We start from the raw sequence: 13,065 nt of genomic DNA, 5'->3' as shown, positions 1-13,065 counted from the left end.
ATAATTAAAAATTCTATGAATATATTAGAAGGAAGAAAAAGATCTTATGGTCCAATACCATTCAATATATCCATCAATGACTTGAATGGTGGAATAGAGAATATATTTATTTGCAGGTGACATCAAGTTGAGAGGGGCTGCAAGCACTTTGGAGGAAAGAATCTTAATTAAAAAAATCGTGATAAATGGGAGAAGTGACCAGGAATCTGAAAGATGAGATTCAAAAAAGACAAATAGAAGGTATTATAATGAGGAAGGAAAAATCACATGCTAAATACACAATGGGGAATAGTTAAGTAAGCAGCACTGCAGAAAAGAATCAGGATATTATCGTGGCCTAGATGCTGGATATAACTCATGAATGTGATGCAGAGGCAGAAAAGGCAAACGTCTTTTTAGGAGTGTCATATATAAGAAACAGGATAAATACTGTATTTTCTTCTATACAACATGCACCTTTCCCCCCCAGAATGAACCCCCCAAAATTGGCTTATATCTGTTAAATAGGGAAACTGATTTTGTGCCTGGGATAGAAACACTCTGCTTTGATTCGTCCTTCACACTGCAGCACCTGTGGCATTGTTGTTCAGGCAGCTGAGAGAGTCAACTATCTTCATGGCTTATTGTTTTTCACTCCACAGATGTTAACAACCATGTCTACTTTTTAATGTTTAATGATCATGATGTTCCACTAATCAAGCTAACCTTTCCTAGGGAAAGTTTGTTGTCTGCTAGCTACTACTCTTGTTTCACAACCCTGGAGATGCTTTAAGTCTTTTCAGAATCATAGATCCACCCATGAAGACCAGTCTTCAGCAGCAGCTAGGGTTTCAGCTTTAGTTAAGCAGGAAAAGGAGGGTGTGTCATCTGTAGATAAGGTTCTGTTTCTTCTCTATGCTGCCATAACTCTGGACAAATATTTTTTTCTTCATTCTGCTTTTCAAACAAAACCCCCAAATGTATGTATTATATTTTGGGGTTTGCGAGAAAATATGGTATTTTGCTGTACTCCGTGCTAGTGAAATGTCAGCTAGAGTACTTTGTCTAGTAAGAAGGACAAACTGGAACAATGCTGTAGAAGAGTAACAAGAATGACAAGAACCTTCAAAGATGTGACCTATGAGAAAAAGGAGAAGGAAATGGGTTTAGTCTATTAAAAAGACTAAGAGGCAACATGACATAGGAACAGCTTTGAAAGATGTAAAAGGTTATTACAAAGATCTGCACATCTGTTTTCAGACAAGAAATAATTGGCCTACATCTCAGAAAGGAAGGTTGAGGTTATATAGGATGATGATATACTGGAACAGGCAACCTAGAGTAGTTGTGAAAACCCTGTTATTTACTTAACAATACTGTCCTGAAACATTTTGAATGTGCTTCATATTTGCCTGCTGAATACATTTTTCTCAAACTGTATTCCAAAGTAGTTAGGATCCTAGTAAAAGATGTAAACATGGGCATCTACTCTACTACATGATTATAAAATAACTGTACCTGAATGAGAATAGCTAAGGGTCAACTCTGTTTTAATTTATGTTTAAAATTATTTGATCTAAGACAATTTTATTTCCAGTATAAATGAAATCTAAGTTATGAATACTAAGGACTGGGAAAAGGGAAGTGCAACTTCTTTTCACCAGCCAGGGAAAATATTGGGGGATTTTGAAGGATCCCTTAAAGAATGGAAATTCTTGTTATAGTCAGTATTATTACAGGGTCCAAGTATTTCCTAAGTTATTTGAAAAGAATCAAATTTGAATTAACAATATGCATCTGCCTTTCAAAACTAGATTTACCTCTGATCTGCAGACTCATGGAATAGATAAGGCTTTTCTTTGGGGACCTGCTTTTATGATTGCTCCTGTTCTTCAAGAGGCAAGTACTGCAATTTTAAAAGTTTTAATACTGGAATTAAAGACATGAACACTGCTCAGACTTTAAAATCACGTATGGGGTAGTTCACATACATTATCCCTACTCACCCACATTTTCTTCCACTCACAATGCCTGAGGACTGAATTTCAAAAAGATACCAAGCTGTAAAGAAAGTACAATTATGCATACAGAAGCGGGACTCTGCTATTTGCAAATTTGTATTGTGCTGATGGCACTCTATGAGGACATCTGTAGCAATAAGGATATTATAGAGTCTGAAAGCAGGAAGAAACACACAGAGAAGGAAAAACAGAGACAAGGAATGGCTGCCAGTTTTGGATAAAGCTGCCAGAACAACAAACCAATCTCTAAATTCAAACCAGCCCATAACATTTTGGGTCCCAAGCTCTGAAAGAATATGCTAGGAATTCCCCAACATCAAATGCAAATGAATGCAGCCCTCTTCGGTTAAAATGACCATCTTATTTACTTCCGGTAGATATAAAAATGCTTTATCCTGTGGATGGTACAGGCTGTTTCCCAAAGCGGTGTGGGGGCGTTTGCTAGCACTGATGCTGGTATACTACCTGCAGAGTGGGTTTATTTACAGTCCTCAGAGTGGAGGATTTTTCTACACAGTTGCTGTATTGATATTCAACACCAAACCCAGATACTGTAAACGTGATTTAAGCAATACTAAATAGTTTACCTGAAATAGCTGAGCAACACTAGTTGTATCTAGTTATATCTTTAATAGCTAAACCAATGCTAAATAGTTAGAATTGGAGTAGCATAAATTACTATTGTATGCAATGAGTCTGTTACTAGAATATGAATGATGAATTGTGTAATTTTTTCCAGTGCTGATTATCAGAGTATTAAATGGGCCACTGTGTGCCACACATTTTCATCTAAACTTTGTACCTCTGTGAAGTTCAAACAGAAATTGTTATTCCTTTTATAAAATCATTTTGACCTCAGTAGGATATTGCTTTCTGATCCTTCTGAAAGTCAGTCATCTTCAAATCTCACAAAATTCTTAGCAGCTAACTGACAGGGGGAGTTCACAGGATGTTAAGCCAGTTGCCAATTCTTGAAAATCAGTGCCAGACTCAAATGGTTGGTGAAAACCATCGCACATGTTCATGCTGTTTACTAAAAAGCCACTCTGAGGCAAGATACAGGAATAGGTTGACTTTAAGTCCCTCTTCTCATCATTATATGCTATGATAACAATGCATTCTGATTCATAAAAATAAATTCATTTCTTTTGATCTACATTTTTACCAGAATAAGCCATTTTTTCCTGAGTACTTTCAACAGTTTTATCCTAAGTACTTTCAAATTTAACCCAATTTTATTTCTGAGGCTAAATAATGAAGCATGTATGTGTAAAGGAATATAATAAAGTAATGGTACAATTAGCAGTAAGTGGCAGAGAAGTTAAGGCAGGGGTAGGCAATTATTTTGGCTGGAAGGCCACTTAGGAAGTTTTAGTGAGTTATCACAGGCCAGGTCAGCTCCCCTCTTCCCATCCCACCCAGCCAACCTGCCTGCAACACTTCACCAAAACTCCCCAAGTGGTCTCTGTGCTCGGCTGGGTGGATAGGATGGGATGGGAAGGGGCGGGATGGGGCTGTGGGCAAGTGAGTAGTGGTCTTCAGGAATGGGAAGGGCAAATGGGGCTGGGATCTGGATTACGGGGCAGTGACAGCATGGGGCCAGGGCCCAGGGCAGAGCTGCAATCCACTCCCTGCACATCCCTGCAATGATCCCCAGCCCCATGCTGGCATCACCCAGCAATCCTGGGATCTCCGTGGATACCAGGTGGGACATGTGCAGGCAGGGTGTATGGCCAGGTGAATGGGATGGGGCTGCAGGTGGGAGGGAAATGGTGTCTAAGAGCAAGACTCGGGTTCTGGCTCTGGTGCGAGATTCATGGGTGAAAGCCTGTTGCATTCCCATGAGCCCAGGGACCCCCCCAAGAGACCCCAGGACCCCTGATAAACCCTGGCCTGCCCACAGGTAAGCAGCGGCCCATGGTGGGAGGGATGTAGCCCAGCAGGGAGGCAGCTGAGTGGAGCCGAGGAGGGTCACGCCCCCCCTGGCTCCTACTTGGCCCAGCCCCCAGGGAGCCAGGTGACCAGGCTCCCAGTGTGTGAGACAGGTTGGGGAGGGTACTTACCTGTCCCCTCTTTTGGTGTGGGGGTGGGACCCCCCTAACCCCTGAGAGCAGTGCGGTGTCAGCCAGCCCTTCTGCGCATGCGTGCAGTTTTAAAAGGGCCTGGCAATGGCAGAAGCCACACTCGGGTCCTGGCTCCAGCATGAGACACATGGGTGAAAGCCTGTTGTTCCCCATTGAGCCAAGGGACCACCCCCCTCAAGATACCCCAGGGCCCCTGATGAGCCCCAGCCTGTCCAAAGGTAAACAGGGGCCCATGGTGGGAGGGATGAGGGACGTAGCCCAGCTGCAGGGAGGCAGCTGAGTTGCAGGGAGGCAGCTGAGTGGAGCCGAGGAGAGTCATGCCCCACCCTGGCTCTTACTTGGCTCAGCCCCCCAGGGAGCCGTGCAACGGGAGCTTCACAAACAGGACGCACAAAGAGGTGTGCTTCTGGTCCCAGTGCGTGAGTTTAGTGCAGGAGTTTGCACAGGAGGGTGAGCGGGAGGGCCTTGCCAGTAAGCCCCAGGGAAGGCAGTCCCATCAGTAGCTGGCTACCAGAAGCATGATGTGGATGGGCACATCACACCCTGAAGGTCCCCTTGGAGTCTGTGGCTTCCCCCTCTGGCACCTCAGAGGCCTCCACCCAGATGGAACCCATGGTTCCAGCCTCCACGCAGACAGAGCCTCTGGCTCTCAGCTGTGGGGGCTGCCTGGCACATTTCCAGGCTTATGGGACCGGGAGCATGGCCACCTCCTCTTGTGAGGTTTGCTCCACTTGGAATCTCTGGGGCGCCAGGTAGAGGAGCTCCAGGTTGCAGTCCAGAGACTATGTGCCATCAGGGATGGTGAACAGGAGGAGGCAGACTTCTACTGTCAGGCCCTTCACCCCATGGAGGTGGAGGGTAGACCAAGGTCACCTCCCAGGGCAAGGGAGGACTCGGGGATCTCCCATACTGTCCAGCCAGGGGGTTGGACTGAGGTGGTAAAGGGCACCAAGGTGACCAAGGGCCCCAAGGCTTGCCACACCAAGGTCCCCTCCCCTCTGGGGCTTTGCAACAGGCTTGAACTTCTTGCAGCCCCAGTAGAGCTTGCAGAGATGCCAGATCCTGCAGGCAAGGGAGGATCACCCACCCGTATTCTCCCTAAGATGAAACGCAGAGTGGTCATCATGGGAGACTCCCTCCTGAGTGGGATTGAGGGGGCAATGTGCTGCCCTGACCCCTTAGCCTGGGAGGTCTGCTGCTTCCTGGGGGCCCACATCCAGGACATAGCAGAAAGGACCCCAAAGATTATCCGGCCCTTTGACCACTACCCTATGCTCCTTATCCATGTGGGCACAAATGACATGTCTTGGAGCAATCCCAGCCATGTCATGAGAGACTACAGGGCTCTGGGAGTGGGGCTTAGGGGGCTGGGGGAACAGGTGGTGTTTTCCTTGCTCCTCCTGGTTGTGGGTCATGGGCTGAGGCAGGAGAGATGGGTTGAGGTAATCCACCAAAGACGGTGGTGCTGGTGTCATCGTGCAGGCTTCAGCTTCCATGATCACAGTCCACTCTTCGGTGACAGAGGCAGTGGTCTGCTGGGGAGAGACAGCCTCCACCTCACTCTGCTGGGGAGGAGGCTCTTCTCAGCTAGACTGGCTGACCTGCTTAACCGGGCTTTAAACTAAGCCCGTGGGGGGTTGGGGGGATTATCGCCACTGCAAGCACACTGGGCAGCCCTTGTAAACCCATCAGGCTAAGGCACTCAAGGGAACCCACCCCTACCCTAGCCCCAGAACAAGCTGTAGGGAAGGCAGGGGCCCCCAATGGGACACTTGCCTGCCTGCACACCAATGCCAGGAGCTTAGGGAATAAACAGGAAGAACTGGTCCTCCTGCTAAACAAGAATGATTATGACCTCATAGGGATAATGGAGACCTGGTGGGACTCCACCTATGACTGGGCCACAGGTATAGATGGCTATACTTTGTACAGGAGAGATCGTGTAGACAAAAGGGGTGGGGATGTAGCTCTCTATGTCAAGGACAGCTACACGTCACTCCAAATTGACATTGGCATCCAGGGAAGATGACCGGAGTCCCTCTGGGTCAAAATACATGGGGAACGTGGCACAGGGGACCTCATGGTAGGAATCTACTACAGACCTCCTAACCAGAAGCAAGAGCTGGACCAGGAATTCGCCAGGGAACTGGCTGAGGCTGCACGCTGTCAGTACATGGTTGTCATGGGAGACTTTAACTGCCCAGATGGAAGGCTGGAATTACCACTAAGGAGGAGTACTCAGCACTGGTCCATACCTGCAGGGAGCGGATCAGGAAAGCCAAGGCTGCAACCAAGCTCCATCTGGCTTCACATATCAAGGATAACAAAAAGTCCTTTTTCAAATATGTAGGGAGTCAGAAGAAAAGCAAGGGTAACATTGGACCCCTGCTTAACCAAACAGAACAGCTGATAACTGACACCCAGGAAAAGGCCAACCTGCTTAATGGGTACTTCACGTCAGTCTTTCACCAGTCCAGTGGGACTGCCCTGCCTAGCAAGATGTGGGACGGCCAAGGTGATTGCGTATTTATACCCAGCATCAGTGTTGATGTAGTACAGGATCACCTTGAGAGGCTGGACACCTTCAAGTCAGCTGGTCCTGAGCGATTACACCCTAGGGTACTCGAGGAGCTGGCACGTGTCATGGCTCAACCATTGGCCAAAATATTCGAAAACTCATGGTGCTCCGGTGAAGTACCTGAAGTCTGGAAGAAGGCCAATGTGGTACCCATCTTCAAGAAAGGGAGGAAAGTAGTTCCTGGGAATTACAGGCCAATCAGTTTGACTTCAATCCCTGGTAAGATTCTTGAGAAAATTATCAAGGAGACCCTTCTGGATAAACTGGCTGAGGGCAACATCCTGAGGGATAGCCAGCTCAGGTTTGTTGCGGGTAGGTCTTGCCTGACCAATCTCATCTCCTTCTATGACCAGGTGATGTATCACCTGGACAAGGGAGAAGAGATTGACGTCATATATCTGGACTTTAAAAAAGCCTTTGATCTGGTGTCATGTGACCTTATCATGGAAAAATTGGCCAACTGCGGCCTCGGCTACACCACAGTCCGATGGCTGGAAAATTGGCTCCAAGGTTGGACCCAAAGAGTAGTGGTTGATGGCAGTAAATCCTTATGGCTCTCTGTGACCAGTGGCACCCCCCAAGGCTTTGTCCTTGGACCGGTTTTCTTTATCATCTTTATCAACGATGTGGACATTGGTGTCAGAAGTGCACTGGCCAAGTTCTCTGATGACACTAAACTTTGGGACATAGCGTTCACACCTGAGGACAGGCTAGCGATCCAGGCTGACTTGGATAAACTTAGTAAGTGGGCAAACACAAACCTGATGATGTTCAATACTGATACATGTAAGGTACTCCACCTTGGGGTAGGGGGGGGACCCACAGCATACTTTTAGGTTTGGCAGTGCTATGCTTGCTAGCACCACTGCTGAAAGAGACTTGGGGGTCATGATTGATCACAAGATGAACATGAGCCACCAATGTGATGTCACAGCTGGTAAAGCAAACAAAGCTCTGGCTTGCATCTATAGATGCTTCTCAAGTAAATCTCAGGATGTCATGCTCCCGCTGCAAACTCGGCCTTGGTGAGGCCACAGCTGGAGTATTGCATCCAATTCTGGGCTCCACAATTGAAGAAGGATGTTGAGAAGCTTGAGACAGTCCAGAAGAGAGCCACACACATGATCAGGGGGCAAGAGAATAGGCCTTATGAAGAAAGGCTGAAAGCCATGGGACTGTTCAGTCTGGAAAAGCACAGGCTCAGGGGGGACCTGGTGTCTGCTTATAAGTACACAAGGGGTGTACATTAGGATCTGGGAGAGCATCTGTTCACCAGAGTGCCCCAAGGAAAAACAAGGACCAACAGTCATAAACTCCTACAAGACATTAGAAAAAACTTCTTTACGGTCCAAGCCCCCAAGACCTGGAATAGACTCCCTCCAGAAGTGGTGCAGGCACCTATTCTGGACTTATTCAAGAATTGTTTGGATGCTTATCTTGCTGGGATCCTTTGACCCTAGCTGACTTCCTGCCCCTGGGTAGGGGGCTGGACTTAATGATCTTTGAGGTCCCTTCCAGCCCTAACATCTATGAAATCTAGGAATCTATGAAAGATGGAGCCAGGGATTGAGATTGTGAGGTCATGACAATGAAGGGCTGGGGCCCAGGGCAGAGCTGCAATCTGCTCCCCGTGTGTCCCAGCCCCATGCTGTCATCTCCTAGCAATCCCAATTCTAATTCCAAATCCCACCTCTCCATCCTGCTCCTGGATGCCACTTCCCTAACCACCCATGGCCTCCTCCCATTGGCTCAGCTGTGCCCCCTGCCTGTGGGAATCCCAGGCCAGTCTCCATAGAGACCCTGCCCACCCACTCTGTCTGGCACCTTCAGAGGTGGGGGGTGCGGAGCAGATGGGCTGGGGTCCCAGGCAGCAGCAGCTGGAAGGAGCCACCACTGTGGGGCCTGCTGCAAATGGAGTCTGGCAGCCATGCCACCCAGGGGCAATGGGACTGGCCACACACACCACTGCTTGGGCTGGCCCCTGTGTCTGGGCTGGGTGGGGCTGAGGACCCTGATGTGAGCTGTACAAAATGCCTTGGTGAGCCAGATACAGCCCACAGACTGTATTTTGTCCACCCCTGGGTTAAGGTATCTCACTACACCTCCAAAGGTGTGTTAGAGCTTTGCTTAAACTTGTATGAAAAAACACCCCCAGCCAACCTAGCTGTAAGTGGGTGATCTTGTGGGCTGGGGAGTCAAAGGCAGCCAGATGTAATGCTATCTACATCACTCCCTTGTGTTATTTTGGCCAGGGAAGCTGGTGTGTCTGAGCCCAATGGGCCACTAGATTCATGGGAATTTGTGCCCATTTTTTACAATTAGAAGAAATTATTTATTATTAAAATATTGTATAGAAGAGTAATAGCTCTTCTCTTCCAAAACTTGTTTCCTGTCCCTTTCCTCAAGAAATCAGGGAGTCTAAACAGGTGTCTCATGCCCTATCCTGAGGCCTTTACTTTCTAGTGTTGTTACTAACCTGTGTTTAAGGCTGTTACCAACCTCTGTTGCCTGATGGCTCTGATCCAGCAGATGCTGATATTTAGCAGTCCTATGGAAATCAAACATGTTTGTGTCTGCAGGATCTCAGGACGTGTGAATGGGTACTAAGTTCAAATAATTAAGCTAACAGTGTGAGGGATTCATGCAGTGGAAATACAGTGAGTCAAGCCAAACAAGACATACACAGACGACTGGCACCTGAGGATTATTGAGTGCAAGTACATTGCCATCCTAATGATACTATCATTAATATTCAAGATCTGGGGTGTTGACCATATAGACACCAAATAAGATCATCAACTTAATTTAATGATGTCATATTAAAAATTTTAAAAATACTTAATTATTTTATGACAATTACAGGGAGCAAGAGCAGTGGATGTGTACTTTCCAGAAGCATCCTGGTTTGACTACTATACAGTAGGTATTTTTAAAGTTACATTTCTTATAGTTTTAACATAAAGTAAAATGTTTGAGTCCAATAAAAATAACTGAGGGCTCTGTTCAGTTGTCCTTTTTCTTAGCATCTGTAGTAAAGAAATAATATAAAGCCCCTTCCATACCAGGCTGTCTAATTGAGCAAGAAAATTACCCAGTTTTCAGTAGCATTTTGTTTTCTATTTTTGGTATGTACAGCACTAAAGCACAGAGGGCTGAGCTGTCAAGACCAATCTGTAAAATTTCTGCAATTCCACAAAATCTCCACAATTGTCAGGATTTCTATATTTTTCTTGCATTTGTAAATCATCAGCTCAGCATGCTACACAGCTTTCATGCATACAGATCAGGACAGACCTACTTTGCACACCTGACTACAGACTGCACACAAGAATACAAAATTTTGTGCATGAAAATTTTTTGCCATGAACTATGGAAGTCAGAAGAGCTGACCGAGACAGGTATGGAGCAATCTATCTTATAAAAAAAGGCAACATCCTTCTGATCTCACAAATAATATGTTTGAATCCCTCAAAGGGGTTAGTGTTTGCTACATTAGTGTCTACTTAATTCCTTAATAACAGCATTTTCAGAAGTGCTCAGAACTGACACAACTGTGCTCTCATTGAAGGCAGTAGCCAAACATTGACATCCGGGGGTTTGGCTTTTGAAAATTCCACCCCAGGAGCTTAAGGATGCAGGCAACTGTCCTGTGCAGTGACAGGTGGGAAACGGGGAGGATAGCAGGGTTAGTGGCCTGGAGGTATAGATGTCTTTATTCTTAAAGAAAATTATGCAGCACATTTAGTAGGGATAATTTTCAGCATTCTTCTACTATCACCAGTGTCTAAGCCATTTCTTCCCTTTGCTCCCTTTATATGGACTCTGTTCTGCACGGTTCAAAACAGATTCAGATCACACTGGGGATTTCACTTCTCAGTCCCTTTCACCTCACAGCATTAGACACTATTTTTGAGTATTGTGGCAACCCTTGGGGCCTTTCTTTATACACTCATTAGAATCATGGCAAAACTTCCATTTCTTTCGGTAGTGGTATTCCAGAGGTGGTACTCAGCCAAGGAGAACTGTAAAGTATATTCAGAGTTTTATGCTCTGTACTGCACTTCAATGCACTTTAGCAAAATTCAACTATACGTGGCTTATATGCTACCATTTTCAAGTAGGGCCATTCTTCACTCTTACTCCACTTTCATGTATCTTTGGTAGCCACACAGCCCTCTGGCTCTGAACAATTCTGATAGTCTTTTCAAAATATGGCTAGATTCAGGATTTTGGAAAGAGGTATCTGGGAGCAGCGACCAGTGCTGCAGGGGTGCTGCATCCCCATGCCCAGCTTCCCCCCCCCACCCTTGGGGAGGGCCGGCCATGCCACAGAAACAACAGACAGGGCTTTTTTTCTGAACCAGGTAAGAATCTTGCCTCTGCTTTTAGCACCTCCTCCCTTTTGCTTTGCGCTCAGCGGTACTTCCCATCTCTTCCAACTCTCCCATTCCCTTGCCTGCCACTACTACTGTGTAATGCAGTGTTTCCAGGGACAGCAGAAGTGATGGTGGTAGGTTCCTGGTCTCTGAGCCTGCTCCCAGGCTGGCAGGGAACAACCTAGCAGGGTCCAGGGCAGAAAGGAAATACCTGCTTGCTACTGCCACTGCCCTCAGCTGAACCCGGCAGCTGGGGGCAGCAGAGACAGCAGCAGCAAGGGACAGGAGAGGGGGAGTGGGAGGGAAAGAGAGGGGACATGATGCTGAGCATGAAGGAGAAGGCAGGGAGGAATTCTTACCTTATTTGGGGACTTAAAAAAAAGCCTCAGCTGCTGCAACATGGTCCAAAAGGGGTGTGACTGCATCACTACACCTCTTCCGGGTGCAGCCCTGTTTCAGGGTATGAAGCTTGTCAGAATACAAGGCTGAATATTCACAATGTATAATAGTCACCCCTTAAAGAGGGGCAGAAAAGAGGGCATGTATCATTAGCCCTTCCTGGTACTGGTTTTGTACGTTTAGGTGGGATATAATAGTACATAAAGCTTCCGCTCAAGGGTGGATTTCACCCTGTGCGAATTTAAGTTAATTTTTTAAATAAGGAAGAGAGTTGCCTTGAATTACTCTTGTACCAGTTATCCTCAGAACAGAAGAAAATCTAACAGAGTTTTCTTCCTAAATGTCTAAAAATCACTTATCCCAAGTTGAAAACTGAAATCTTCCACATGCATAGAAAAATTACAAGAATCTTTTGCTTTCCGCTAAGAGGCCTGACAAGCTTTTTCACACTGTGTAGAACAATGACACCATTTTAAGATGATTCACTGTCTCTTATTCATGATCGTTCTATCATTGGTGTATTTTTTACCCAGAAATGCTGGGGCTGAATTCTGTTTGACGTTGATGCAAAACTGGAGCACGCTGAAATGTGTGGTGTTATTCTGCATTTACAGTGATGTAAATACAGATGGGAACTTAATCCCACATCTCTGTTTCAAAGCTGTATGGTGATGACCTATAATGTTGGGATTTAAAATAAATATATTTTAAATAGTATTGGTTTTTTTGGTAGGGTGATGAAGTGCCCGCTTCCTGGCATAAGAAATATGTTAGTGTTGATGCTCCGTTGGACAAGATCCCACTCTTTCTCCGTGGAGGTTTCGTTCTACCCACGCAAACACCAGCCACAACAACCACTCTGAGGTAAATACCAGATTGTAATGTATTGACTTGAAAAGCATATGCCACCTTTCTTTGTTCAAGGATTGTGTAGAACAGGGAAAGTCTTAATAACTTCATTCTTTTCATGCTGAAATTCTTCAAACAAAATATTAATTGGTAATATTAGCTTTCTCTAGCAAAAAAACAACTCCAGATGGACTCGAGTGAAATGCCTCCAGACCTCAGGTTGGGGAGGACGGGTTGGAGAGCTTCTGGAGGGGCTGGACGTGTTCAAGTCAGCAGGTCCAGATGCTTTCCACCCCAGGGTGTTGAGGGAGCTAGCTGGGATTATTGCAGGGCCTTTGGCACGGCTTTACAAGCGCTCATGGTGCTCAGGCCAGGTGCCGGATGACTGGAAGATAGCTAACGTGGTCCCCATCTTCAAAAAAGGGAAGAGAGAGGACCCGGGCAACTATAGGCCTGTCAGTCTTACCTCTATCCTTGGGAAACTCTTTGAGAAGATCCTCAAGGAGCACATCTGTGATGGGCCAGCTTCGGGGATGATGCTCAAGGGCAACCAGCACAGTTTCATTAGGGGCAGGTCATGTCAGACCAACCTGATTGCCTTTTATGATCAGGTCACAAAGGCAATGGATGCAGGTGTCGCCGTGGATGTAGTCTTTCTAGACTTCAGCAAGGCCTTTGACACCATCTCCCACCCCATCCTCATTAAAAAACTAGGCGACTGTGGCATTGATGCCTACACAGTCAGATGGATTGCAGATTGGCTCAAGGGTCGTACTCAG

General features: G+C 46.3%; 1 protein-coding gene across 1 annotated transcript in view; it reads left to right on the top strand.

Moving 5' to 3' along the window:
• The window catches only part of LOC109292069 (maltase-glucoamylase, intestinal-like), a 156,425-nt gene that overhangs the window by 120,112 nt on the left and 23,248 nt on the right, over window positions 1–13,065 (top strand). The window contains exons 17-19 of the mRNA XM_019509322.1: window positions 1,794–1,878; window positions 9,525–9,581; window positions 12,171–12,301. Of these exons, the coding sequence (XP_019364867.1) occupies window positions 1,794–1,878; window positions 9,525–9,581; window positions 12,171–12,301 (273 nt within the window). The remainder of the gene's footprint in view (window positions 1–1,793; window positions 1,879–9,524; window positions 9,582–12,170; window positions 12,302–13,065) is intronic.

This window comes from Gavialis gangeticus, unplaced genomic scaffold, assembly GCF_001723915.1.
Source record: "Gavialis gangeticus isolate Ggan-Ray unplaced genomic scaffold, GavGan_comp1, whole genome shotgun sequence".
NCBI lineage: Eukaryota > Metazoa > Chordata > Crocodylia > Gavialidae > Gavialis > Gavialis gangeticus.
The sequence above is the reverse complement of the archived record's forward strand: the minus strand, read 5'-3'. Positions and strand labels throughout refer to the sequence as shown.